The following is a 25,667-nucleotide window of genomic DNA, read 5'->3' as shown; positions in this document are numbered from 1 at the left end:
TCCTCACAGTCTCACGGTGTAGGTGAAGCCTTCAAAAGGCCTGCCTTTCGCCAGCTGATCGCGCTTGCCTTGATGTTCCACTACAACCCTGTAAGCATTTCTGCAGCTTCACAGGTGCTGACCTCTGTGGGCAGCTTCAGTCGAATCTTACTTAATCGGGAGGCACTGCACAAGACACTTCCAAAATTTGGCCTTCACACATCTAATGATGCTCTGGTCCAAAGGTTGGAGCAAAGAACTACACTTCAGGGGCATAAATTCAAGTTGCACATTTCTCAATCGCACATTCACTATATATGCCGAACAATTGTCAACGATTCGTTGGGTCGTCAAGCTACACCAGCCACTGCGTGAACAATTCTAGCGTCATGACAAGTTGATGCCAGTGCCGCCGGGGCTGTACCCATGGAAACGAATTCTCCCAGTGCATGGCTGCTGCTGCGGATGATGATCGTAGATGTAAGTAAGATTCAGGGATTTGGTACCGAAACTTCAACATAAGTTTGTAATGACGAAGCGTCTTGGTGATTGCTCGACTAAATTTCGTACATTATTGTGAAAAAATTACCGACGATTACGTTACTTCCTAATGCGAAATTTGAGCGCAGCAAATAAGCTGTTTCACCTTTTCGATAGATTGAGGCAAAGAAATCGAGCAACACATGTATGCGCTATCACAGAATTTTTTTTTTATTTTTCACACGTATTCCTTTAACAAAGACTCCACTAACAGTTCTTGACAGTCATGAAGGAAGCTTTGTGGTCGGAGAAATGGACTGATATATGTTCGACTTGGTGCCACCGCACAGGGGTTGCATTGGAGGAGGAGCGAAGAAAGGAATTAAGTTCGAGCCGGCGCTTTGACAACCGGAGACTCGCAGGAAGAGGGGGCAGGGGGCGGCGTGTATACCCAGCGGCAAACGATGGGGGCAGAAGCGTGCGCAGCAAGCGGACAACACGATAAAGGGAGGAGGGAAGAGATAGCAGCGACTGACTGATGCCGCTGACGCCGATAGTGAGTCAACCCCAGCTGCGGAGTTGGTTTCAGGGACAACGCCGCCGATGCCGCCACAAACAATATGATACCCTCGCTTCCGCAGCGCTAAGAACCAGGTCTAGCCGTGGGAAGGTGGTCACGTATTCGTCGACGTGCCGGGGCCTACGTGAAATAACCGGCGCGTCGGCAACTGAAGAGCACCCTATCTGCCACACAAGAACAGGGGGGGGGGGGGACCCTTTCCTCCTCTTTCTGCATGGCGGTGACGGTGTTCTATGCAGTCACGTTATCTTGACTCTCTAGCGGCATCCAGCGGTATCAGTCGGTCGCTGCTAGCGCTGGGGGGATGAAAGGGGGGCGGAGCTGGTTACGAGGCCGACGACAACGCCGCCGCCGACGCGAAACCCAGGAACGGACGCCAAAGAGCTGCGCTCTAAAATCGGTGTTCTGAAATTTGTAGGAGTGAAAGTATTTTTGTTGAAAATATAATCATTTTGTGGGGATCAAAAAAATTGTAAATCTGAAAATTTCATTAATCTGATTTTTGTAGTAATGAGATCTTATGGTACCTGTTTCGAACTCTACTAAGGTTTGCTTGGCAGAAAAGATTACTTGTTGGCTCAGGAAATAGTAATTGGAGGCAAAATATTCTCTCCTAAGCTTAATAAGAATAGTGATGTGTGCGAGTTGGTTGAAGTCCGTGGTGTCAATTTCTGCAGCCATATGTGTGTGTTTTGTGACCAATAAGTTCAGTTGGCAGTCAGCACTCGTCATAGATATGTATTGTTAGATATGGCGCCGTTTCCTGAGGCTAATTCGAGTTCCCCAAACCACCTCGAATCGCAGCACAGCTAATTGAGGAACGCAGAAGCAGGAAAGCACATTCCAGAGGAGCGCACGAGCCAACAAGTTCGCGTGCCAACAAGGTCGTATGCCGCCGGGATTAGAAGGGGTCCTCGGGCAATAGAGCCCAATCGTCCCCCTTCGCCTTTGAAGAAGACATTTGCTACCGCTGCGGGGCCGTAGCACCGGGAGCAGGTGGGTCCTCGCACAATGGAGGATAAGCGCCCCCACTTCGCCTCCTTGGAAGAAGCGCATTGCAACTCTGCGAGGCAAGAGCGCAGGGGGATCAAGTGATCAAGCAAGGGGGTCCAAGCGGCGACTCTCTTCGCCGGGTATGACACCATCGCACGGGCGCCTACCATTGGCTGAAAGTGGCGTCATCTGAGCGGACTCTCCCATTGGTCGAACATGACGCGACTTCCAGTGCTCGAAGGGTTTATAAGAAGCGTTCCAGAGAGACCAGAGCATTCCCTGATTCACCTCTCTCGAACTTCTTGCCGCGGGCCGCAGCGTCCGAGTTGCTGCCGGCCCGTAATGACTGTACGACTGTTACTTGTCGCTCACCTCCTTGTAAATAATGTAAAATAAACCCTCCCAAGTTTGGTTTTCATCCCAAAGTCCGTCCTTTCAACCCCTACAGTATATATGCGTGTTTTGGGATCAATAAGTTTAGTTGGTAGTCAGCGCTCTTGTTTGTACTCTTGCAATTCATCTTCCTTTGTCCTTTTTTACCTTTTTAGACTTCAGTGCTTTGCGCTGCACAAATTTACACCATCTCCTCAGCTTCTCTTGCTCCTGTACTGCTGCACTGTTGATGTCATTATGCGTTGTATCAAACTTTGTGGTCTTTTCACAGATTCTTGTTGCTCTTTTTTTGCAAAAAGTCAGTGAAGTTTACAACGCTGAATTGTTCTATGCTTTCGAACAGATTGTAACTATACTTTTTCTTTTTCATAGCTGGAAAATAGCCCCTCTTAGTCATAGCTGTGAGCTTTGATTTTGTAGGGAAATTCTTCGAAAGTTAGAAAATAATGTTGCCACCCCTAGTTAGGTACTTTTAATCTTAGGGCTGATTTCAGGCATTCTGTAACTCTTGCTTCTAGTAAATGTGACCTGTATGCTACTTCAGCTGTTGACAAGCATTCTCTCACTTGTAAATTTAATCTAGCAAGAGTCGTTACTTTGCATTAATTTCTGTTTAATAGTATAATCAATGTCTCATTTTTCGAACTCTGGGGATCTAGAAAATTTTCGTAAAATCAGGCAAGCTGCAAAAATGAATGCATGTAGAGAACACACCATTTTATAAGTATTTCTTGGATGGAGAGGGTGAAGGATGGAATAGCAGACCACTGCAACTTTTCCGTTGCATCATTGAGATTGGCTATGAAGAAAAATACTGAAAAGAAGAAAAGACATACATGCCGACAGCTGATACTGCCACTAAAGTAGCCGGCACTATCTTCAACTGTGGTCAACGCCAGTCAGAAGGTTGCCTTTTACTGCCCTAGGGGCTTGAAAAAACTGTAAATTCACTTTTGTACCACATTTTGCTTGCACACAATAATGTCTACTTGAATTTTGACTCGGGTCATGTCGTCATTGTGCACTCATGACAGCGCGATCAGTAGTCACGTCACTTCAGAGCTCAGCAGCAGCACAGGCACTGGCTCTTCATTTTCAGTCTTGGAGTCATGTGAATCTTCACTTGATAGACGATTCTATTGTTGGGTAATTATGCACAGAGGTGGAGCTTGTTGTCAGTACTGGCAAATCATTCAAATGTTATCTCAGTGGGAATCGCAACACAAGCAGCACGCAGGTCGTTGATCGCAAGGTCCATGGCAGAGGACTGACCAGGCATGCTGTCGTTATCTTTGGATGTGATCGCCGTCTAAGTACCAAGCGTGAAGCCCACATTGTGAAAACAGCTTCGAAGAGTGTCTTGTAACTGCCTTCCAATGCATCTGAAGGTATGCCGACAACAGACCTGAGGTCACCATTGCAACTTTTGCCCCTTCCAATATCGTCACCTTGTTCAGAAAATATGAAATCATCTGCTTGGACATGCCGAACTCCTTGCTTATGTAGGTTTGTGACCGACTGCTCTCAACTTGCTTGATGATGTAGGTGGCTTCCTTTCCCAACAACTTACAGTAGGGCTTTGTGCTGTTCAAAGCCATCAGCGGCGACAAAGGCGGAGTCGGCACCATTGCTGGCAGCAGTGAATCCCTACAATGAAAAACGGCGCCGAACAGCAGGAAGCTTGTTGGTGAATGTCGAAGCAGCTGGACCTTGCATTACAGAACACATCACAACACAAAGAGACCACACAACCTCGCACTAAACACCATGTGGCCAAACATGAAAACTATGGTAGGCACAATGGCTCTGCCAGCCGTACAAGGAAGACAAAACGCAGCCGCTTATCTTGTGCTTTTACGTTTTCAAGTTCTTGTGCTCAGTGCGTTTTCCTATTTAACAATGTCCTAGGAAGAAATTCTGAAACGTGTTTTTTCAGATCAGTGTCAATGCCGTTCTTTAGGTTTACTCTCTGAATTTGTTATGTCACAGTGGTGCCGTGTTCCTTAAAAATCACGGGTCTTGCGCTTGGTTGCCATGGCTGTTTTTGCCAATGTTCAGACATCGTCATCATCAGCCTATTTTATGTACACTGCAAGACGAAGGCCTCTCCCGGCAATCTCCAATTACGCCTACCCTGCACCAACTGATTCCAACTAGCGCCTGCATATTTCTTGATTTCGTCACCCCACCTATTTTTCTTCCATCCTCCACTGCGCTTCCCTTCTCTTGGCACCCATTCTGTAACCTTAATGGTCCACCGGTTATCCATCCTATGCATTACATGGCCTGCCCAGCTCCATTTTTTTCTCTTAATGTCAATTAGAATATCGGCTATCCCTGTTTGCTCTCTGATCCGTGCCACTCTCTTCTTGTCTCTTAACTTTACCCCTAGACATAGTGAATTCCCAAAGACTGCTAGTTTGTTCATGTTGGTCGTGTTTTGTTCACATTGACAGGCTGCGTTGATGTCCATTGCATGCAAGGAAGGTCTCTCTATCAGCCCGGCCATTGTACAAGAGATTGTCATGGCCTCCAACCAGGACGTGCGACAGGTAAGTGTAATTTTCCTGTTATATTTCTTTACACTTAAGAATGTATGCAGTTGTCAACTGATAATTCGGGCACCAATAATTCGGACTTGCTTGATTATTTGTACAGCTCTGCCAGTAGCCCCATAGATTTAATGCATAGGTCAGACTGAAATTTCGGATACATTACAGCACACCGTGCGATAAATCGGATTCCACCTGCGCAGCCATGTAATAATTTGGCCGCTGATTCGGCCAGAAATTGCTGTATTTCTGTCTTGATATGTCGCCAGCATAGTCATCGGCCATATTGCCAGCGCGTCCTCGAAACCAAAACTTCCAAAGCCGTGTTGATCTAGGAGTCGCCAATAAGAACTTGGTACGTGCGTCGACTGTACTTTCGTCTGTCTGTCAAGCGACAGCATGACAATGGTCAAGGTATGGGCCATGATTTTGTAGTGATGCCTTCTGCTCAGTTCTGTGCCACTCTTATCATCCACCATTCATGGCCGGCTGATTTTGTTAACACATGTGAACTGTCGCTTTAACCACCGACTATGTGTGAAAAGCGTGAAAAAAAATGCAGTTGATCCCAGGTGTATGTACAGTAAGGATCTGGCAAAATAGTTCTATATATAGGTGATTCGAGATATAAGATTGGCCTATCTGAAGCTTATCTGAAAATTCCTCACGTCTTTGACACTCTCCTCATGTCTTGAAAAGTGGGAATTTGACAATTTCTTTTTCCAAGGCCGTCAAACTCGCAAAACTTTTCTTTTTTCCCTGCATGTTACTCACGCTGCGGTGTGGTCTTTGATAATAAAACTGATCACAACTGTTCTAACGGCCGACCATCATACATTGGCAACAAGTCAAACAGCACACGCTTACATGCAAAAGAGGCTTTCAGCTTCAGAACACCCGAGCCTATTCCCACTGATGTGTCCGTTGTGTCGCATTGTGTTACCCGAAGTTGCTGTGAACCTCTTGTTTTAAGGCTCTTTGACAGGAGGCAAATCGCACCGAACCTGATAACGAAACAGCGTCTTCTCTTTACCGTCAGCATGGACCGCGGTTGACCAGCACGGCGTCAACCATGGCTACATGCTGAGTGATTGTTCAGTCACATCATGCACGGTCCACCCTTTCATCTATTGCACAGATTGGCCTTGCGATAACCCACCTGCTGTAAAAATGGGGAAGCCCTTTTGTATTTTAGCAGAAAACTGGAAAGCAATACTTTCTGTCCAGTAAAAGATTGCCACAAAACACAGGTCCACTATTATAAAAACCTCATTGGTTAAAGTACTATGCAATATACGCGTAGCGCTTTTGCGTGGCATTTCCAAAGGGATGTTACGACTGTTCAGTATAGACCATAATTCGATACGTACGAGTTTGGTATATCCGGGATTAACTGTAGCATAAGAGGCGTTGCTAGAAAATCGCAGCCACAGAATGCCTTGGCCAAAGGCAAGTGTATATGTGTGCGGCAACGTGTTGACAAGTTTGGGCCACATTCTTGGACGATCCCTCTTTAAAATACGCTTTAAATTTTGCAATATTTCGCATGACTAGCACCGGGCGCATCAATGAGTGGCAGCATTTCCACACTGTGATAAGATAGTGTGCTTGGCATTGTGCCGAGAATGCTGTTGCTCGTAGACACCGGTGCATCTTGAGCAAGTGACAAGAAAGTTAAGGTACTCTTCCTGAAAGTGGCAATACCAGAATACAGCACTACTTTCTTGGCCACTTGTGGAATAAAGTCACTCATATTTTTGTGAAAATCTGGTATTTAAAACTCCCAATTATTTATACCTTGTGTTGGTTCCCATTGAGTCTGAGTTATCAAGAAACGACCGTACAGGTATCCACAAAAGCTTACAGGACACATGATTTGCAGGAAGGTGGGGCGGGGGTAATGAATATCCATGAAGCATGAACACATAGCCTTGAGCTGAAGCTTTCGATGTGTAGTGAGTGACCGTTGCAACCTGCACGGCAATATATCGGATTAGAAGCACCGTGCCTTAACAGAGCAGGAATGTGCATTTTTTGTGCAACCTGTGTCCTGGGAACTTTTGTGGCTGTCTGTATCTGTTGCTGATGTGATTTGTGCGAACTTTGCTAATTCCTGTCATATCATTGCATTTGTTTGGATGTAGACACAGTTGGCAGTTTATTGATAGTGTTTAAATTTTGCTTGTGTAGGTGTCTGGCAGTCTACACGGTACAGGGGTGGAGAGGAGGAGAGGTGAAGGTCAGCTGCCTGCCTCGTCCATCTTCCCATGCTCTTCTGCTTAATACATTGAGATGGGGGAAAAAAAAAAGCATTTTTTTTAGCTTAGGCTAGCACGTGAAACTGTCAAGTTTCATGTCATTCCGTTTGTGGTTGTTCTTGTGTGATGTGTGTACAAAGTAATATACGCAGACAGAAGGATGAACAGAATAACAGACTTCCTGATAATGTTTTCGCATAAATGCATAAATCCTCAATGCATAAAGCTGAATGTTTCATTTTCTTACACTTCTGTACAGAGCACGGGCAAAACTAATATTATGTTTTTTTTAGATTGTTGCCTTCTTACCTGTTTCCATTTTTTTCCGTGTTGTATTATTGTTATTATTAATTAATGAGTGCCTACGGCCGGAATGGCACTTTTTCTTTTAGGCGCTGCACAACCTCTCGCTTTGGAGTTCCCGAACAAAGAGCATGAGTGTGGCACAGGTAAAGGCTGATGCGGGCAAGGGCACCAAGGACATCAAAATGGTGAGGCCCTTCATAATTTCGAATCCTACCTGGCATTTCTTGGCCGTGGCAACTGTAGAAAGCAAAGGAGTGCTGATAGCAAGGCTCCTTTAAAACCTTTTGAGAATATACAGTATAATCTTGTTGATAAGATCCAATTTGATACGATTTTGCGGCACTAACGTTTGCTATCATAAACACAAAAAACGACTCAATGCAGTAGCTCTTCTTTTTTGTTAGTTAATACGTTCTCGGAAAACAATCTTTCAGCACCAACGTTCAGCGCATTGCCAAACTGCAATCGCATGATTCATTTTCCGGCTCCTAGATCCCATATGAACAAGAAAAGGTGAGATCTACATGTGCGATAGAGAGCAGTAGGCGCTCACCATGGCAGGTTTGCCGCCGTACTTGCCCACCTGTGCAACGTGAAAATGCCAGCGTGCACTCAGTTTCCTTTTCCAGTACTTGCAAATCTCCTCACACATCGTATTCACAGCAATAGTTGCCAGCCTTATTGTGATAAGCATCTTCACCTATCTGTTTCACAGTGGGTGTGGTGTAGTGCTGTTGGAAGCTTACTGCGTGCCTTTAATAGGCAATAACCCGAACACACTCCATTCGCTACTGCAGGCAGCGCCAACTGCGGGTCACATTTCACTTTGGTGGCATTACAGCCGACCAAGTGGTCCTCGGACCACGACCTAGAGGAGCTCGAACGTAAGCTTGCCCAACCCGCAAAAACAACTATGCGCATCTCGGGCCACTCGAGGCCCCACCAGCACGGTGTGCATCAGCATCTCGTGGGTCAATGCTTCGCATTACATTCGTGTCAACTACATTTGAGTCTGCCAATTTTTAGTGTCTCCAGATCGTACGTTTTCCCAGTTAGTTAGTTTTTTTCTCACGTTTATTTTATTTTAATTTTTTCGCACAATACACATGGACAAGGTCCTACTGTACATATGTTTCCTGCATTAAATACGTGGTTTCTTCTTGGCTGTTCGCAGTGAAATATCCTCTCCTTTCCTTTTGCTTAGCCATAATTGCCCCTCATAATATAATAAGCTCATATTATATATGCAGGCTTTTACAGTGCTTAGTGACACCAAGGTAGGCACGCACATTTACAATGTTTCATGAATAATGAACCAGATATAGATGGTTACTCCAGCTAAACTGCTGATTTGTTTGCACTCAAAATTCGGACAGACATGGCATTTTCATCCGCAGCAGCAGCTGCCGCGGCGCCTATCTTATGTCCACTGCAGGACGAAGGCCTCACACTGCGATCTCCAATTATCCCTGTCCTGCGCCAACCGATTCCAACTAGCGCCTGCAAATTTCTTAATTTCATTGCCCCACCTAGTCTTCTGCTGTCCTCGATTGTGCTTCCCTTCTCCTGTCACCCATTCTGTAACCCTAACGGTCTGCCACTTATCTAACCCACGCTTTACATGACTTGTCCAGCTCCATTTCTTTCTCTTAATGTCAATTGGAATATTGGCTATTTCCATTTGCTCTCTGATCCACACAGCTCTCTTCCTGTCCCTTAACATTACACCTAACTTACTTCGTTCCATCACTCTTTGCGCACTCGTTAACTTGTTCTCGAGCTTCTTTGTCAGTCTCCAAGTCTCCAACATTTATGATTTTATCCTAAATGCCAGATCTTTAAAGGTTCCTTATGGTTGTCGTATTGACACCAATAATTCTACGATTTTTAATTCATCTTCTATTTAGGGCAAAACTAATCTCAATGAAATACATAGTTGTTGAGCCATTTTTCAGAGCCCGACTTTTCGTACTTACACGATTAGTCTGATCTTCTGGCAGCAGCGCGACAAGTGAGGCAGCAGGTGAAATTTTGACCACCGTTACATGAAAATTTCGTAAACGTACGTGATTAACGTTGCTATTTTTCTTCTAACCTTTTTTTGAACATAGAACAGCAAGCCTTTTCACAGCATCTCTGCAAAACAAAGTGAGCTAATTGTTCGTAATAAAAAGTGTACTTCCTGCATTAAAAAAAAATTTAGTATTTTCAATCAGATTTTAGCATTTTCTAGACTAGATGGTAGTATTTTTTACGGTCAAAGGTTCGCAGGTCTGCCCTTTGCAGTACACAGTAGAACCTTGTTGATATGTTCCTGTGTTCACAATCGACAACACAAAAAATGACCCAATAGAGTTACGCTCATTTTTTACCGGTTCGTATGTTCTTGGAAAACACGATTTTTCGGCACCAACGTTCAGTGCGTTGCCCAACTGTGATTGTATGATAAGTTTTCCAGCCGCGAGATCCCATGTAAACAAGAAAATGCGCTAGGCATGCGCGATCGAGAACAGTATATAGCTGCCCAACGCAGCATCTACACCACAATACTCGCCCACCCGTCTCACGTGATAACGCTGGCACGCACTCAGTTTCTAATTTCGGTACTTGCAAATCTGCTCCGGGGTCATCGCACGCGGCATTCGCAGCTATCACTGCCAATCCTGTTGCAATAAGCATCTTCACCTATTTGTTGTGATTCACAGTGCGTGATGCCGTCAGAAGCGTAGCATATTGTTAAGAACGGCCAGCTGCAGTGCAAGTTTTGCCAACCAGTTGCGACTGTGGAGGCAACATTCCGGGAGCGTCGCCGCACACCTCTAGCCACGGCGTGACTAAGTCGACTGTGTGTGAACAATAATACGTGCGTCCTCGGCTCTCCGTCGCTGGAGCCGAGTTTGACAAAGTCGCCATTGTAACTAAACGATTGGCGGACCAACTATTGTTACTGAGCCGCGGGAACATCTACTAACACCCCTTCCCACGTGCCGACTAAGACGCCAGACAATGGGCAAACGGCGGGCGCGCTGCAGTTCGGGGAATAAATTCCCCTACGGTGCCTCGTTCTCCCCCACGGTGCCTGGTCAACTCGCCTACGGTGCTTGGACGGCCGTTTCCGTCACCTGGGTATCGGGGGAGGACCGAGTGTTTAAAAACCGCTGTTGTGCGGCTGCCCAGGACACTCTCTCTCAAGCAGTCATGTTAGACTGATGTACTTTCTCAAACAGTCATGTTAGACTGATATAAATACTGTAAATAAACCCATATTCCTCGTTCTCGATGAGAAGCAGTCCTTCCCTTCATCAACGTCCTCAGCGGGGATAAGTTGGACGACGGCACGGGCCAGCTACCTTCTAATTCATGCCCGACTCCAATCTTGACAACGGATCACGAGCGATGGGATTGAACCCCCAATCATAACAGTATGCTAATAATAGGCCACAACTGGCGTTCCCTGCTGCAGACTGCGATGCATACTTTTTCCGGTCACTAGGTCCCATGTGGACGAGAAAAGGTGCAAGGCTTGTGCAATCAAGAATAGTATATAGCCACCTGTCTCACGTGAAACGACGGCGGGCACAGTTTCTCATTCCAGTACCAACAAATCTCCACCCGATGTCGCACGCTGCATTCATGGCTATCGCTGCCAAACCTATTGCGATAAGCATTGTCGCCTATCTGTTTTATAGCACGTAGTGTGTAGTGCCAGTGGTAGCGTACTGCACGCTTTTAGTAGGCGATAATCCAAAGGTGCCACCATTCCCTGCTGCAGGTGGCATGATGTGGGCATCACGTTTCACTTCGGCGGCATACAGCTTTGCCCACCAGCTCGATCTTGTTTCGGCTTCCCATCACCATCTTAAAACACCACACAATAGGAAAACAACAAAACGCGTCACGGGCTGCCGGAGCACCACCAGCTCGGCATGCGTGGGCGTCTCATGGTGCAACGATCTGCGCAACGCTTCATATTACATGGATGTCAACAATAGTTCAGTCGGTCAAAATGTTTTTATTTATTTGGATCGTACCTTTTCGCAGTTTATAAGTTTTATCTCACTTTTTTTTTCTTTCCCAAAACGTATGATCAAGGTTCTGCTGTAGTTGGTTTAATACCGTGTCTAAGTGCAGTGCTTGCTTGGTCCATCCAGAATAAATCTGAATTATGCATAATCTGTGGTGATTCCGGACAAGAAATATAACCGGAGCAGCAGAATGATGGTGCTATCTGTCGTCATTATAGTAAAACACTGCTCGTGCCATTTATTTTCTTTTTTTTTTTCCTGGTAACAGGGACAGATAGCACCACTACATCTTCTGCAAGTGGTTTTAACTTGTTCTGCATGTTGGCCAAACAAATGGCTATGTGAAGATGCTGCCGTGGTAAATCAAACAGTGAAATGCAGCGCTGGTTCAGTCAGTGCTTTTGAAAAGTAGGGTGCCCTTTTCTATAAACACAGAAGCACAGATGTCTTCAGTTTACCTGCATAAGCCAGCGGCTAATGAAACGGATGTTCCATGTCTGCCTGCATGCCACGAAGCAGTGCTGGTCGATGCTCAAAGGCAAGGCAGGGTAGAAACGTGCATTGCAACTACTTAAGTAAGTAGAGGTAAAGGGGGTGCTGCCATCGCTCCACTGTTAGAGCACCACAGGCATTGTGTGGCAATTGTAGGCTTGATTCCCCTCAGCGACATGCTATTTATTTCTCCTCTTTCATTTTTTCCCCTTTAGTGTCTTTATCTGAAGCATGCAAGAACATAAATTGTGTTAAGCTTTCCTTTGCCGTAGAGCACTTCATGGTTTCCCCATGCAGTGACTTGTGGCTTCTTTGTTAGTGGCTTAAGTCAAGTAAAGCCCTTCAGTTCTGCATGGTCTTCCTGCTAATCATATCTAGAGTGCTTTTGAACAACAGTTTTCCAAGGAGCGTTGCAACTGTTAAAGCAGTACGCTGACACATAATATATTTTTGAAGCTGTAGAAACTCTACAACATCCTTCTCAGATGTCAAAGAATGGCTGGGAGTGTGAAGATTGTGAGACACTTCTGAGACATTATTATTTGATGCTAAAGTCAGTCTTGAAATGCTTGACCTCGCGTCATTGGCGCCATCACGATGTCATGACACAGAGTGAAATTTGCTGAAATTGTGTAGAAGTTGGCTACGTCTGATAATTTTGCTCATAACAGAAAATAAAGAGCACTGCATACGTTTCTTCTGGCTACGCTCACGTGTGGCAGCCGTGGCAGTTGTAGGAACAGTGTATCGTGACGCCATGACACATCCACCTCCTGGGTACTTAAACCAAAACTGTTGCTGTGATGCTCACCTGTATTTTTTCTAGAGTTTAGAAGGCTTGGGCCTTCAGATAACGCAAAAGAAAGGAAGAAGAAATAAAAAATGTCAGGTCAGTAATTTAACTGCACTGTCTCTTTCTGCCAGGGACCATTCGACGTGGTGCGCAAGATCCTATCGAGCTCCGAGGGTGGCCAGTCTATGACACTGAATGAGAAGGCAGCACTCTTCTTTCATGACTACAACATGGTGCCGCTGTTTGTTCAAGACAACTACTTGCATGTTCAGCCCTTGGAAGCCAAGTGAGCCTACTTCCTGCTTCTCTTGAGGCTGATCAGCGGGGTACATTTGACATGCAAATCGTGTGTGTCAATGTTGGTTGGGCTAAGTTTCTGACATGGTCTCGTGCTATTTCATGTTGGTGACAGCACTTACTGGGACCCAGTAAATACCACATGACACAGGTACATTGAAACTGTCCCGCCAATCAGTTTTTTATGTTGTGCGCAGATTGCCGGTTGTTTGAGGTAAATTTGAGAGTTCGCATGCTTAGATAGGTATTTGCATTGTCAGTGTATGTTGCTTTAGTATTTACATATATTGGCTATCTTATGTATCGGATAAAAAATTTAATTCTGGGGTTTTACGTGCCAAACCATGATCTGTATGAGGCACACTGGAGTGTAGACTCCAGAATAATTACGACTGTCTGGGGTTCTTTAAAGTGCGCCCACAATTACATGGGCGTTTTTGCAAATTTCGTCCCCATCAACATGCAGCCACTTGTCTAAAATTTGATGCCAAGACCTTGTGCTTAGCAGTGGAATACCAAAGCCAGTATGCAACCACGGTGGGTATTGTGTATTAGGTAAACCCATGACCCGAAACAGAACTGCGATGGACACATGGAAGGCAATTAAAATTTCATTTTCGTGCCATTTTATATGGTGGCAACTTTGTTCATGGCCTCAGTTTTTGTGGCTTTGCGCGCGCAGTTCATATCCGAAACACCGTGCAGCATCCAAAATTTCAGTTATTGCAGTTACTTATTGGTGCTAGGGGTAGGCGACAGTATTGCAGAAATCATTGGTGACTATGTTTAACACATGTGCAAAAAAATAAGTTTGCTTTGCTACATAACCGATGCCATGATGGATCCCACTGTTGCGACTTTGCAATGTCAGGAAAATGCCCCACTTTAATAAAGCAGAACCAACCAGATTTTCATTACTTTGTTTTATTTCTGTTTGGTATATCAAGCTTCGACTGTATACGGTAATCACGATGACTGGCTAGGCGTAGGCATGGAGGTTTCGTTTGCCTTGTATCTACACGATAACTTGCATTACTTTCTCCATTGGTCAGGGGTGACCGTGAGAAGCACCTCCGATTGGTCAGCGAGGCGGCCGACAGCATCAGTTATGGCGACGTAGTGGAGCGGCAGATCCGGCAGCACGGCAACTGGTCCCTGCTCCCCATGCAAGCTTTCTTTGCCAGTGTGATCCCTGGAGAGCTCGTTCGGGGCCACATGCGCGAGATGGTCAGCTTCCCAGCCTGGTTCGGCAAGAACTCCTCCACGACAAAGCGACACCGCCTGCTCCGCGAACTCAAGCATCACACGTACACTCGGTGAGGACTTGTGGTCCCGAGACTGTAGGTATGGCACCGAGCCTGGAACAGCAGCGATGTGCTGCTGAAGAAAGAAAGCTAGTCTGATTGAATTACCTGTTAAGTTACCTAGCCAATTGCTATTTGCCAGTTGTATTTAGCAATGACCCCTGCATATATATATATTATAACAGCACAATAGGCTTTTGGCTTTGGGTATAACTTTGTTAAATTAAGTTCGACTGCTTAAATTGACCTTTTTTTTTTTACTATATAGTTGAACCCATTTATAACAGTATTCAATTTCCAAGAAAATCCCATTGTTATAACCAGCTTGCATGAAAAAGGCAGAGGGGACAAACATCGAAATAATTTAACGTACTAGTTTCCGCTGGTTTCCTGCACATTTGGGGGTGTTGGACGGAGCTCGGAGAAACCTCAATGAGGTGGCAAATGAAGCAGCACGAGGACTTTCTAGCCGTGCTCTTCAAGACCGAGCAACTTACATTTCACCCGGAGAACACAGGGATCGATTATTAACATATAATGAAATCACGAAGCATTATTATTTAAGCAGAAGGGAATACCGATTGCCACACGGTAAGCTTTGCAGAGCCCAAGCGGTCACATTGCGTTTGCTACAGACAAGAACATACCCAAGTCCAGATTTTATTAACAGGATCTATCCGGAGAGGGAAACTCAAATCAACTGTAATAAGTGCAATGGCATCATTACTCTTGACCACATGCTTTGGCAGTGCCCCGCGGCCTTCACAGACTGTGACAAGGAACAAGAATGGTGGCGGCAAATGCTAGTCAGCGAATCACTCTCTGACTAATTACGGGCAGTCCAGAAGGCCCGTGATGTGGCTGAAGGGCTCGGCCTGACAGTCCCAATGTGGGGGCGGCCCGCATCAACCTAGGGTTGACCTTCAGGACCCAATAAAGTTCTTACCTTACCTTACCTTACTAGTTCTGTGGAAACCCACAAGATAAGGAGGAGTAATTAATAAGGGGGGAAATCAGACATCCACCCATTCGTAGCTATTGCTACAAAGGAAACCCATATGAGTTCCTCAAAAGAAATTTTATTTTGCCCCCCCCCCCCCCAAGGGACCGGTACGGGTTTCCTTTGTAGCAGTTGCTGCGAACGGGTGGATGTCTGATTTTCCCCTTATCAATTACTTCTCATTTGCCCTGCCATCTGCTAGCCATCTGGTTAGCTCAAATGGTAGAGCGGCTGGAAAAGCGGTAGTCCCAGGTTCGATTCCCGGACCAGGATTCGTTCTGCGATCTTCTAGCCGCCTGATTAGTACAGATGCTATAGCAGCTGTGCCGGAAAGGCGGTGGTCCCGGGTTCAAGTCCCAAACCAAGACGAATTTTTCTTCAACTGCAAGGCTTTTCTTTCAAGGAACCTGTACGTGTTCCCTTTGTAGCAATTGCTATGAACGGGATGATGTCTGATTTTCCTCCTATTAATCTAAATAATTTAGTTGAACAGAAATAAGTGCAGTTGCCCCCACTTATAGCATCACCAGTTTTAAACGTTTACGATACTCGGATGTAACAGTGAGACTGCCGCGAAATCCAGTAAAATAAATGAAAACGTAAGCCACTGCGCCCGCCTGCATGCTCCACACCTTTGCCATACCCGCCTTCCTCTGTCGCATCGCCCTCCACATCACTGACCGGCCTCGTGCACCACTCTCCTCTTTCCCTTCCACCTCACTGATACACAAGTCGACTGCGCCGCTGTCGAAGGAATGGAAGAGAGATGGGAGAGAGCCGCCCAAGGCTGGTGGTGCGTATGGCAATGTGAGAAAGGTGTACCATGCAAGGTGCGCGACACAAAGGTGGGTGCCACGAAGGTGTGTGGCACTCACGTGGGTGTGGCGAGTCACTCTTCGTTTTTTCCCCAAGGTTCTTGCTTTCCTTTTTCTGGCACACACACCCAATAGCTATATTTAATTGTTATAAGTGATAATGCGATATGGGAGCACTGTACTAAGAGTTTCATTTCACCATAGAACCCAAAACTTTATGGTGCATCGGCTGCTCTTTCTTTCTTTTTTCTATGCCTGCTTTGGTGTTCATTAGCCAGCCTTTCAAGGCAAACAGTTATGACAATTTGGTGTTGTTGGAATGCCATGTGCAAGGGGATATCTGTAGTGCTGGTACATCAGGAAGACAAGAAAGAGGAACAGAGACAGAGCGAGACAAAAATGCAGCCTATTTTTCCATTCAACATGTGTTCATCCACCCTGTCTTTTAATTTTGCACATTTACAATACTCTCAAAATGTGCCAATGCATGCCAAACTCTCTTTATCCGTATGTGACGTCATTTTAAAGTTTTGCACATTCTGGCAGGGATGGGCTAACAAAAGCCAGTGGAGCTTGTATTCAATTTCGTTTGGAACCAGTGGCATCCCTGTTTCATCACCATGCAGGGTGTCTGCTGACCGCACGCAACTGTCCATGGACTATGTGGGTCCCTTGCTAGAGTCGCTGACCAAGCCGCTGATCGACAAAGGTGTGGATGGCGTGCCAAGCGTTGTGCACCGCATGCATCACTACTACCTGCAGCGAGCCGACCTGGACAACCTTTGTGACCTGGCTTTGTGGCCTGGCATGAAGGACCCGATGGGACACATAGACTCTAAGGTATGGCCATAAAGAAGCTGCCTGTGCGCCTGCAAATGTATGGCGAAATTTTATATCCTCTAAATAAATTGTCTTAACTAAAGGGAAGAATTGTTTGAGCTGTATTAGTAAATGACCCTTCTGCAACACCGCAACAGCCTCTCATACTGCATGAAGAGGCTTGGTATGCCGGAGAAGGTGCGAAAGTGAGAGATAGTTGGCAACGCTGCCTTCAAGTTCCCGCACTAGCTTACCGGGATGTCGCGGATTTTGACGGCATTTGCTAAGGCCTAGATGAGTTTTTGTTGGCGCAGATGGTTTACATTTTATTATAAAAGAATGAAGGGCTGAATTTAGCAAGTTTTGAGGAGGAGGATGCAACCTTATTATTGCAGAAATCGTTGCGCGGTTTATTCTTGGGTGGTTCCCTCTGACAGGGCTCCATTGGCGATCGCGGCTCGCCGGTCCTGGTCGAGGATCTTTAATGAACCACAGTGACCCAAATATGAAAACAAAATCCGTGACGTCAGATTGACTGTACCGGCACTGGAGCTTTGGCACAAAATTCGAAAGATGCAACTTTGACCCCTCCCCCCTTCTTCTTTAAATATTGCACACAATAGTGCGAAATTAGCGACAATAAAGTTCTGGAAGAACTATTTGTCAGTCTAAATCAATTTGATGTTTCTCATTAGTGTCACCTTAACCTGTCCACATAGCTTTTAAAGGGGCCCTGAACCACTTTTTATAAAAGTGGAGAAAGCATTCGAAGTGAAAATAGGCTATTTCAGAAATACTTTGCCGCAAAAAGTACTTCAGTGCGTTCAGCAAAAGCAGAGTTATTGGCAATCAAACACGACCTCCGCTGTGCTGCCGTTCCTTCTTCAATGCTTTGCACTGCGAAGGCTACGCCGCAGGGGGGCGTGCCCACAACGGCTCTGCCTTCTAGGTGTCACTGTGGCGCACAGTTCAAATTTCATTTTAGATTTTAACGTAGACGCCACAACTTCTGCCTTTGGTGCATACAATGTGATAAACGTAAGCCAAACATGGTTGTCCTCAGTGAGCCGCAGTGCACTTAGCCAGTGGACTCATGACGAGACCTCGCGGCAGCCGCAATTTCTACGCCATATAGCTGACTGCAGCTTGATGTCAGCTGTCAGCCAATAGCAGCCGTCTAAGGGAATGATGAAATAAAGTTTCCAGAAGAGAGTGAGGACAGGGCCTTCTGTTGAAAAGAGAGCGTTTGAGAGAAAGGTGACTTCGCAATCCGCTTGCGAGCTTCACGCACCGCATACGACAGCAAAATGACTGAGATGTTCGCAGCAGCGTACGATACCCGCGGACTATGTTATTTCACCAAGCCCAAGGGGTGGTTCAGGGCCCCTTTAAAGCTTTCTTTGCAAAGCTGGAAGGTTTATGATGCTGCAAGGGTTGGCTTGTTAACCGGATGGGGGAATGTAGAGAGGGAGAGGAGGAAAGGCACATGCAAGTCATGACGCTGATTGATTGGTTGTTTCATTGATAATGTAATCTCTGCACACCTGCACTTGGTCACGGCAAAAGGGACACGCCTCAGTGGCGTGTGTTCCACTGGTGCTCCTGTTTGGTACCTTAAGTAATGCTGCAGAGATGGCTCTCAATCCATTGGCCCCTCGATGAGTGAGGAGTGCTGCAGACAGATCAGGCTGCTTTAGCCCAAAGATGAGAAGCTTGATGGCGGCAAGAGACAACCAAGACAGCTGAATGATGGGAAGCTTCGCTTATTCAACAGTCATCTATCTTAGATGGTTTCTTGATAATTTTAGAATTTCCAGAGTACGCGAATATGGTCTAACTAATGTGGTAAATGAATGCTCTGAAATCTTCAAAGTGTCACCTTTACCAAGAACAGAGTTTGCATTGCAAAAAGGTGATGTAAATATAACGGCAGTTTTTTTTCATGCGCAAGCTGGACGGAGACACATTTGCGTATTGCATTGTTCATCTTGTATTATGTATCCTCTTTTCCCATGACTCTTTTGGCAATGCCTTCACCCTTCCTGATGTGTAAGGTGCCTGTAATAGTACTTCTATTGTCAAAATCCACTGCTTTACTTCACTTAATGCTGTGTATTCTGTACAATACCTAGCTTTTTTTCTTTCTTTTTCTTTTTTTTTTTTTACTTCAGTAGCTGTGATGGGCCACTTCACCTTTGACGCTATTGTACATTCATTCAGTCACTCCAGAAAACTAGCTACATTACATACCCTATATAATTGCTTCGGCTACCTGCATGGAGGTTGTCTAAAAGGTTATCAACCCACCAGAGCACCAATCCATAGGTGGGTTGGTGCTTTGGCCACCTGTTGACACAAGACCAACAGAAGCAGTAAGGAATTTCAGTCCAAGCTCACTCCTTTTAATGTAATGTCATGGATACTGCAAAACTAGGTTCTGTTCCTTTAACATTGTATGCAACGTTTTCATGTTGAAAGGAACTCCAAAGGAGCCCCATTGAGTGACTTCAAGGTAGCGGGAAACAAAAGTGATTTTGATGAAAGCAAATGTATATGTTCATCTTTTCAGCAATGTGACTGCGCTACAGTGAACTAATAGGGCTTACTAACTTTATTGGATAGACATATATAAATAGTACGCGTATAAAGTTGATTAGGAAAAAGTGTTATCATAAGGGGCCATTAGTGCGGGGCCTTGGTACCACTGTTAATGGTGAAAGTTGTTTCCTTGCCTAGCCTCAAGCTGTTCACAAGGCTATTGCTACAAGGCATGATCATAATGACAAGTCAGCAATGAGCCATGAGAACACGTTGCAAAAGCCAGGCAGGAGAACAACTACTACCTGCCGCGAGGGTTCATTGGCTATGGCAATCTGCTGCTGAGTAGAAGCCATTGGTTTAGCCTCCAGCTATAGTGGTTTCCTTCTGATGGGGGAAGAATGTAAAAATGCCCATGTACTACTTAGGTTTAGGCGCACATTAAAGAATCCTAGGGGATTGCAATTATAATCCGAAGCCCTCCACTACAGAATCTATCATAGCCTGTGTATTACCCTCAGACGTTAAGCACCATAATCTGTCTCTATATTTAGGACAGATACTGCTGCTGCCAAAGTATTGCTTTGGTGGCCCCTAATAATTTTCTTCCTTACCTTTCTGTCTCATTTTCTTAATTTATCGTTGTTGGTTGCAGGTAAAAGCTGCACTGACACGTTCCCTGAATAAGGAGGCCTTTATGATGCCTTATGCCACCGGCGACTTCGTCAAAAAGAAGGCCAAGAAAGGTGCGGGCAAAGCTGGGAAACAGGTGACGTTGCAGGGCGACGAGGAAACTCCTGAAGAAGAAGCAGAGGAAGAAGACGACGAGCCTGACCCAACCCTTGTTGATTACGATTAGATGGCCATCTCGTTTTTGATGTCTGGTTGTATCATTTAGTGCTTTTGTTGTGTAGATCGACTGCTATGTGTTCACAGCTTTTGTCACCATTGCAAAGCTATCATGCAAAATGCTCTGTGATAAGATTGCATGGAGCCTTGCACTTCCTAACGTTTCGACTACTACTACCTCAGCAGCTCTCCTTTGTGTGTGTACAGCAAGGGTAGTCAAAGTCACTGCTGTGTTCAATAGACATGCCGCTTTTCGAAAGTGATCATATTGTTGGCTTGGAAATTGTGCTACCAGAAGTTTGTGCTTTTGCGGCAGCCAGTTGTCATGCTGCCAGCCAGTTGTTGGCAGCCAGTTGTTGGCAGTCAGTTGTTGGCAGTCAGTTGTCATGTCCCGGCTAGTTGTCATGCATTGTTGACTTGCGGGCGGGCTGTCCTGAAACACGAAACTTGGTGATTGTGCACACACCGAGTGTGGTTGTCTCACGTTTCCTCTCATTGTGCTTTGTGCTCCAAGTTGGTGTACCTGCAGTCAACATGTTATTTTCATGGCCTGCCTGAACGGAGTCTTGCATCTTCTATTGTTCGGGCCAGGTGGGGGAACTCCTTTCGGCTTCCACACTGGAAGCAGTTGTGCTGCTCCTGCCATGAACGATGGGAACGCTGGCTTACTATTGCGAAAGACAGAGCGTTCAGGTCGAAAAATGGCTAAAATTCTGTTGTTGCTAGATTATCTTACATTTGAGGCAAATTCCAGATCATTCAAAAAGCAATATTCAGCTGCTCACAGAAGTGCTCATCGTGGGAAGCCGCAGAAAACTGTATTTTCTCGCAGCCTAACACTCAACATGTGTAACCTGTGCAGCGCATCTTGCAATCCCAAGGTTCATGTTGAAATTACAAAGAAGTTGAGTTTTACTTTAAAGCTGTCACGTTCCAAAAAAGTATGTCTAAAACACAGTGAGTTCAGTTATCTCAAGAACTGCTGGCTTCTGAGCTCCTTCTTTGCTCGTGCATGAGGGAGTCAGCAGATTGTGTGGAAGGGAACAACAGAATGGAACGGCAGTTGAATGTCAAAACATGCCAGTGTAATCAATGTACAAAACAAACAGAAAGAATAATACACTTAATGTCTAATCATTCAATTGCCTGTCAGTTTTTTAAGAGTGAATTCAAGCTCACTTGCCAGCAATCAAATGCACCATTATTCACGTGGTTATCAGCAAGGTGTTGTATCCATTCCCTCCTGCTGTCCCTGTCCGTGTCATCTGCAGAATATTCGTCAAGCACTAATCGTCTCCTTTATGCTTGTTAGTACGCCATCCTCTCCATTGACAGGGCCTACAGGCTCAGTGAAACAATATGCATGCAAATACTGCACTAAACAGCATTAATTTGTACACCACACATGACGAATGATCAGGAAAACTAGATTTTTGGAAATTATGATGTTTGAATAGGCTCTACTAATTGCGATCTCATCTCAGTAGCACTGTATATATATTCACATCATGTGATGACGCTGAAATCAGTTTAATGTTCAGATGGCCTCCTTCAGTAAGCCCTTCATCACCTTTGCCATGGCTCTGGGCTTCACCATTGATAGTGCTCTGGGCCTCAGCAGACAGCAGTGCACATAACTAATATATGCTGTTTATTCAGACTTGCAGGGCCACTTTGAGGACAGCCAGCCTGTTCAGACCTGTTCACTAATGAGCCAGTTTGTTATAATGCCCCCTCTCACTCCCCCCCCCCCTCTTTTCTCTAACATTTGATACAGTTGAGGGGTGTTCATGATTACGATTTTTCATGTGCCTAATGCAGAAACCTTGCACACAAGTTTACGTGGTAGTTGTGGTGCCCCAGAAGCACACACAAATACAAATGACTCATTAAGCTAACAAAAGAAATGACCAACACAAATTGCTGCAGGATATTAGTCATGTTTCTGACAAGTAAACATATCAAATATAGGTGAGTGAAAGAATGCCACTTATAACGTACAAAAGCAGCAGAGAACAGCATAGGTATCTAAAAGCAACAACGATGTTTTGAAGAAGGGCCCTACCAAGCAGAAATGGCTAAGCCTACCACAGATGATCAAAAAGCAGTAATGCCATGTTATGAAACTATTAAAGCAATCTCGCTACACTGCATTACGACTACGGCATGTTAAATTTCAATAGCTGTATCAGACGTCTGAAAAATGTATGTTATAACCGTAATGCCATGTTGCAACAAGGTGTGTTACAACAGGGCTAGCCAGGTATGGTTGTAGTACCATGACTCCTTATTTTAGTGTGAGATCTGGATCTTGCTCTGTGCTCTTCATAAGTATGCACAGGTGCTAGTGCTAATTATGTTTTCACTGTCGCAGCTTATGTGACTTTGTAGCACTATGTAGGCAAAAAGGGACCTGGCATTGAATATCAGCAAAAGGTCTCTTGAAGCACACCTTCAAAACAGATTCACTGATTGGGTAGACGGACAACCCAGTGTCCTCCCACAATTATTGCAGCGAATTGTGAACATTTGCAGTGTTTTTATTCAATCAAAGAGACGTTTGTTGATTTTGTAAGCATTAAAGAAAACTTGTACAATTATGCTTAATTTGTTTCTTGTTGGGTCCTACATTTGTGGTCACCAAATTTGTGCTTTGTGGGCCAGCAATTACAGCACATATAGTTAAACCTCGTATAATGAACTCAAATATGACATATTATCGGATATAACAAAGCAAACCTAGAATCTTTCTTGCCAATATTAACATTTAACAAATATACTGTATGCTTATAATGAATATCAGATACTATAACGAAGATATTTTTGTGTCACATACGACTTGGTTATAACAAGGTGTGACTACACATGTTTGCATTTGTTAATGCTTGTCTGGAAGCAGGTATGTGGAATAATATTTCACTATCAAGTATGAGGCACTCACTTTCCTGATATATTGGATGCATGTGCATGCTTTGGTTCTTCCTCTTCAGTGTATGTCTGTGTATTATGCACTCGAGTGGCGTGCCATTGCATGCTGTGCTTTTTCGCCATTTGGCAGCTAGCCCTTAATACCACTGTTAGCATTTTTGCCCTGAAACTCAAAGTGTAATGCTTCATATTTGAGGTACAAGTGTAGAAGGTAGAGGTGTACATTAGTTGGAAAGATTTAGTTTTGCCTCTCATGAACAGTTGCATGGAAGAATTTTTTTCTTTTTTTAAGGAGAGGCTGGAAGAGAGCTCCAGATTTGAGAATAACATCGTTGTTTGGTCAGTAATGGAAGCGGCGATGTGAAATTTGCCTTTATTTCTCCATTTATTTGCATACATGCCCTAGAGCACACTTTCAAAAACCAATGCCTACACTGCCCTTCATGAGCTGATCACATTACCGGTGGGCTATGACCACCTGTAATGCCACAGTGTAAATTTCTTTCCTAACATATCAGGGGTAAAACATGCCTTCAGTAGGTTTCACGCAAGGCTTTTATACAAACACGTACACGTTTTTTTGCCTATGCCCATCTTGTTCACGACATTTATTTCAAGCTTTAGATAATGGCTACCTCTGAAGCTGAGTGCTAACTATTGTGCCACATTGGTCATTTCTATTGTGAATAAACAACTGTTTTACAACCTGCCCTGTTTTCTGAAGACTGATCGAGCTTTTCTTTCTTTCTTTTCTTCCTTGGCATTTTTCCCACTTGCATTTGCAGATATCATTTTAGCCATGCACGGTAAGCCATCTGCGAGCGCAAAAATCCTGCTAATACAGCAGTAAATTATTTACATACTGTGATGACTGCCAAACTTCATTGTAAGTGGGATTTCAGTAAAGGTGAAATGGTCTAAAAGTGCCTCTAAGGCATTCTTCGTGCTTTGAAACGAAAAGCATGGTAGTGTACCTAGAACATGGAGACATGAGGAGAAGAAGTCGCATGCTGTTGTTTCTGCAAGTCACTTTAATTGGAAGTGGCATTGACCTGCGGCTGGGCAGCCCATTTATTGCCACATTGGTCATTTCTATTGTGAATAAACAACTGTTTTACAACCTGCCCTGTTTTCTGAAGACTGATCGAGCTTTTCTTTCTTTCTTTTCTTCCTTGGCATTTTTCCCACTTGCATTTGCAGATATCATTTTAGCCATGCACGGTAAGCCATCTGCGAGCGCAAAAATCCTGCTAATACAGCAGTAAATTATTTACATACTGTGATGACTGCCAAACTTCATTGTAAGTGGGATTTCAGTAAAGGTGAAATGGTCTAAAAGTGCCTCTAAGGCATTCTTCGTGCTTTGAAACGAAAAGCATGGTAGTGTACCTAGAACATGGAGACATGAGGAGAAGAAGTCGCATGCTGTTGTTTCTGCAAGTCACTTTAATTGGAAGTGGCATTGACCTGCGGCTGGGCAGCCCATTTATTTTAGAAACTTGCGACTACGATAACTTCATGCATCTGCTGAATCTGGTTGGCGACATGTAAATGGAAAGTAACAGCCTGCACTAGCTGTTGCGGCACCTTGGTTTGGCAGAGGTCTACCGGAAGTGCACTCCAGTCGCCAAATAAGCAATTTGGACAGGTAGAAGTGACCAGGTGGCTGTGTCTGGTAGCATGACTAGTTGTGGCAATTGCTTTTGTAAGTTACCAGTGCTTCTTGCATTGCTATTAGCATTTTTGGAATGCTTCACACAATATCCGGTGTCTATTTATCTGCCTGGGCCTCTAACCTTCCCGGCTACGTAGTTCACTGGGTAGTCCATGGCCTAATGGGTAGAATATTGGGCTGCTGTGCTGAGGGAAGAGAGTCCGATGCCAACCATTGAAACTGCTTGGATCACTCAGTATGCAATACCGGATGTGTGCCTCTCTTCAAAGAAACTGTGTGACACCAACTTGGGTACCTGGGTACATGCCACTGATTATGTGTCGCTCTTCAATAAACCTCTTTCATGCCAACTTGGCTCACTAGGTACGAGCTGTTCTTCAATGAAACTGATGGCAACTTGGATCATTGGGCATGTGCCACTTTTCATAAACGACAAAAAAAAATCGTTTAAAATTTCTCCTGTACTGGGCAGAATCAAGCACATGCCATATATATTCAGACAATCTGGTTTGAATATATATTCACATGTGCGCCAAACCTTCGCAACAGTGCCCCTACATGCTGCAGCATGTCCAGAGGGAATCGCGGGAG

General features: G+C 44.8%; 1 protein-coding gene across 1 annotated transcript in view; it reads left to right on the top strand.

Annotated features, from left to right (window-relative positions):
* The window catches only part of Gnf1 (germ line transcription factor 1), a 63,528-nt gene extending 39,417 nt beyond the window's left edge, over positions 1 to 24,111 (top strand). Inside the window, exons 18-23 of the mRNA XM_070534030.1 lie at positions 4,882 to 4,977; positions 7,628 to 7,726; positions 12,983 to 13,137; positions 14,201 to 14,464; positions 16,894 to 17,107; positions 20,280 to 24,111. Of these exons, the coding sequence (XP_070390131.1) occupies positions 4,882 to 4,977; positions 7,628 to 7,726; positions 12,983 to 13,137; positions 14,201 to 14,464; positions 16,894 to 17,107; positions 20,280 to 20,483 (1,032 nt within the window). The 3' untranslated portion in view covers positions 20,484 to 24,111. The remainder of the gene's footprint in view (positions 1 to 4,881; positions 4,978 to 7,627; positions 7,727 to 12,982; positions 13,138 to 14,200; positions 14,465 to 16,893; positions 17,108 to 20,279) is intronic.
* The last annotated feature ends 1,556 nt before the right edge of the window (positions 24,112 to 25,667 follow it).

This window comes from Dermacentor albipictus, chromosome 2, assembly GCF_038994185.2.
Source record: "Dermacentor albipictus isolate Rhodes 1998 colony chromosome 2, USDA_Dalb.pri_finalv2, whole genome shotgun sequence".
Lineage (NCBI taxonomy): Eukaryota > Metazoa > Arthropoda > Arachnida > Ixodida > Ixodidae > Dermacentor > Dermacentor albipictus.
This window is presented reverse-complemented; position numbering and strand designations above follow the sequence as displayed.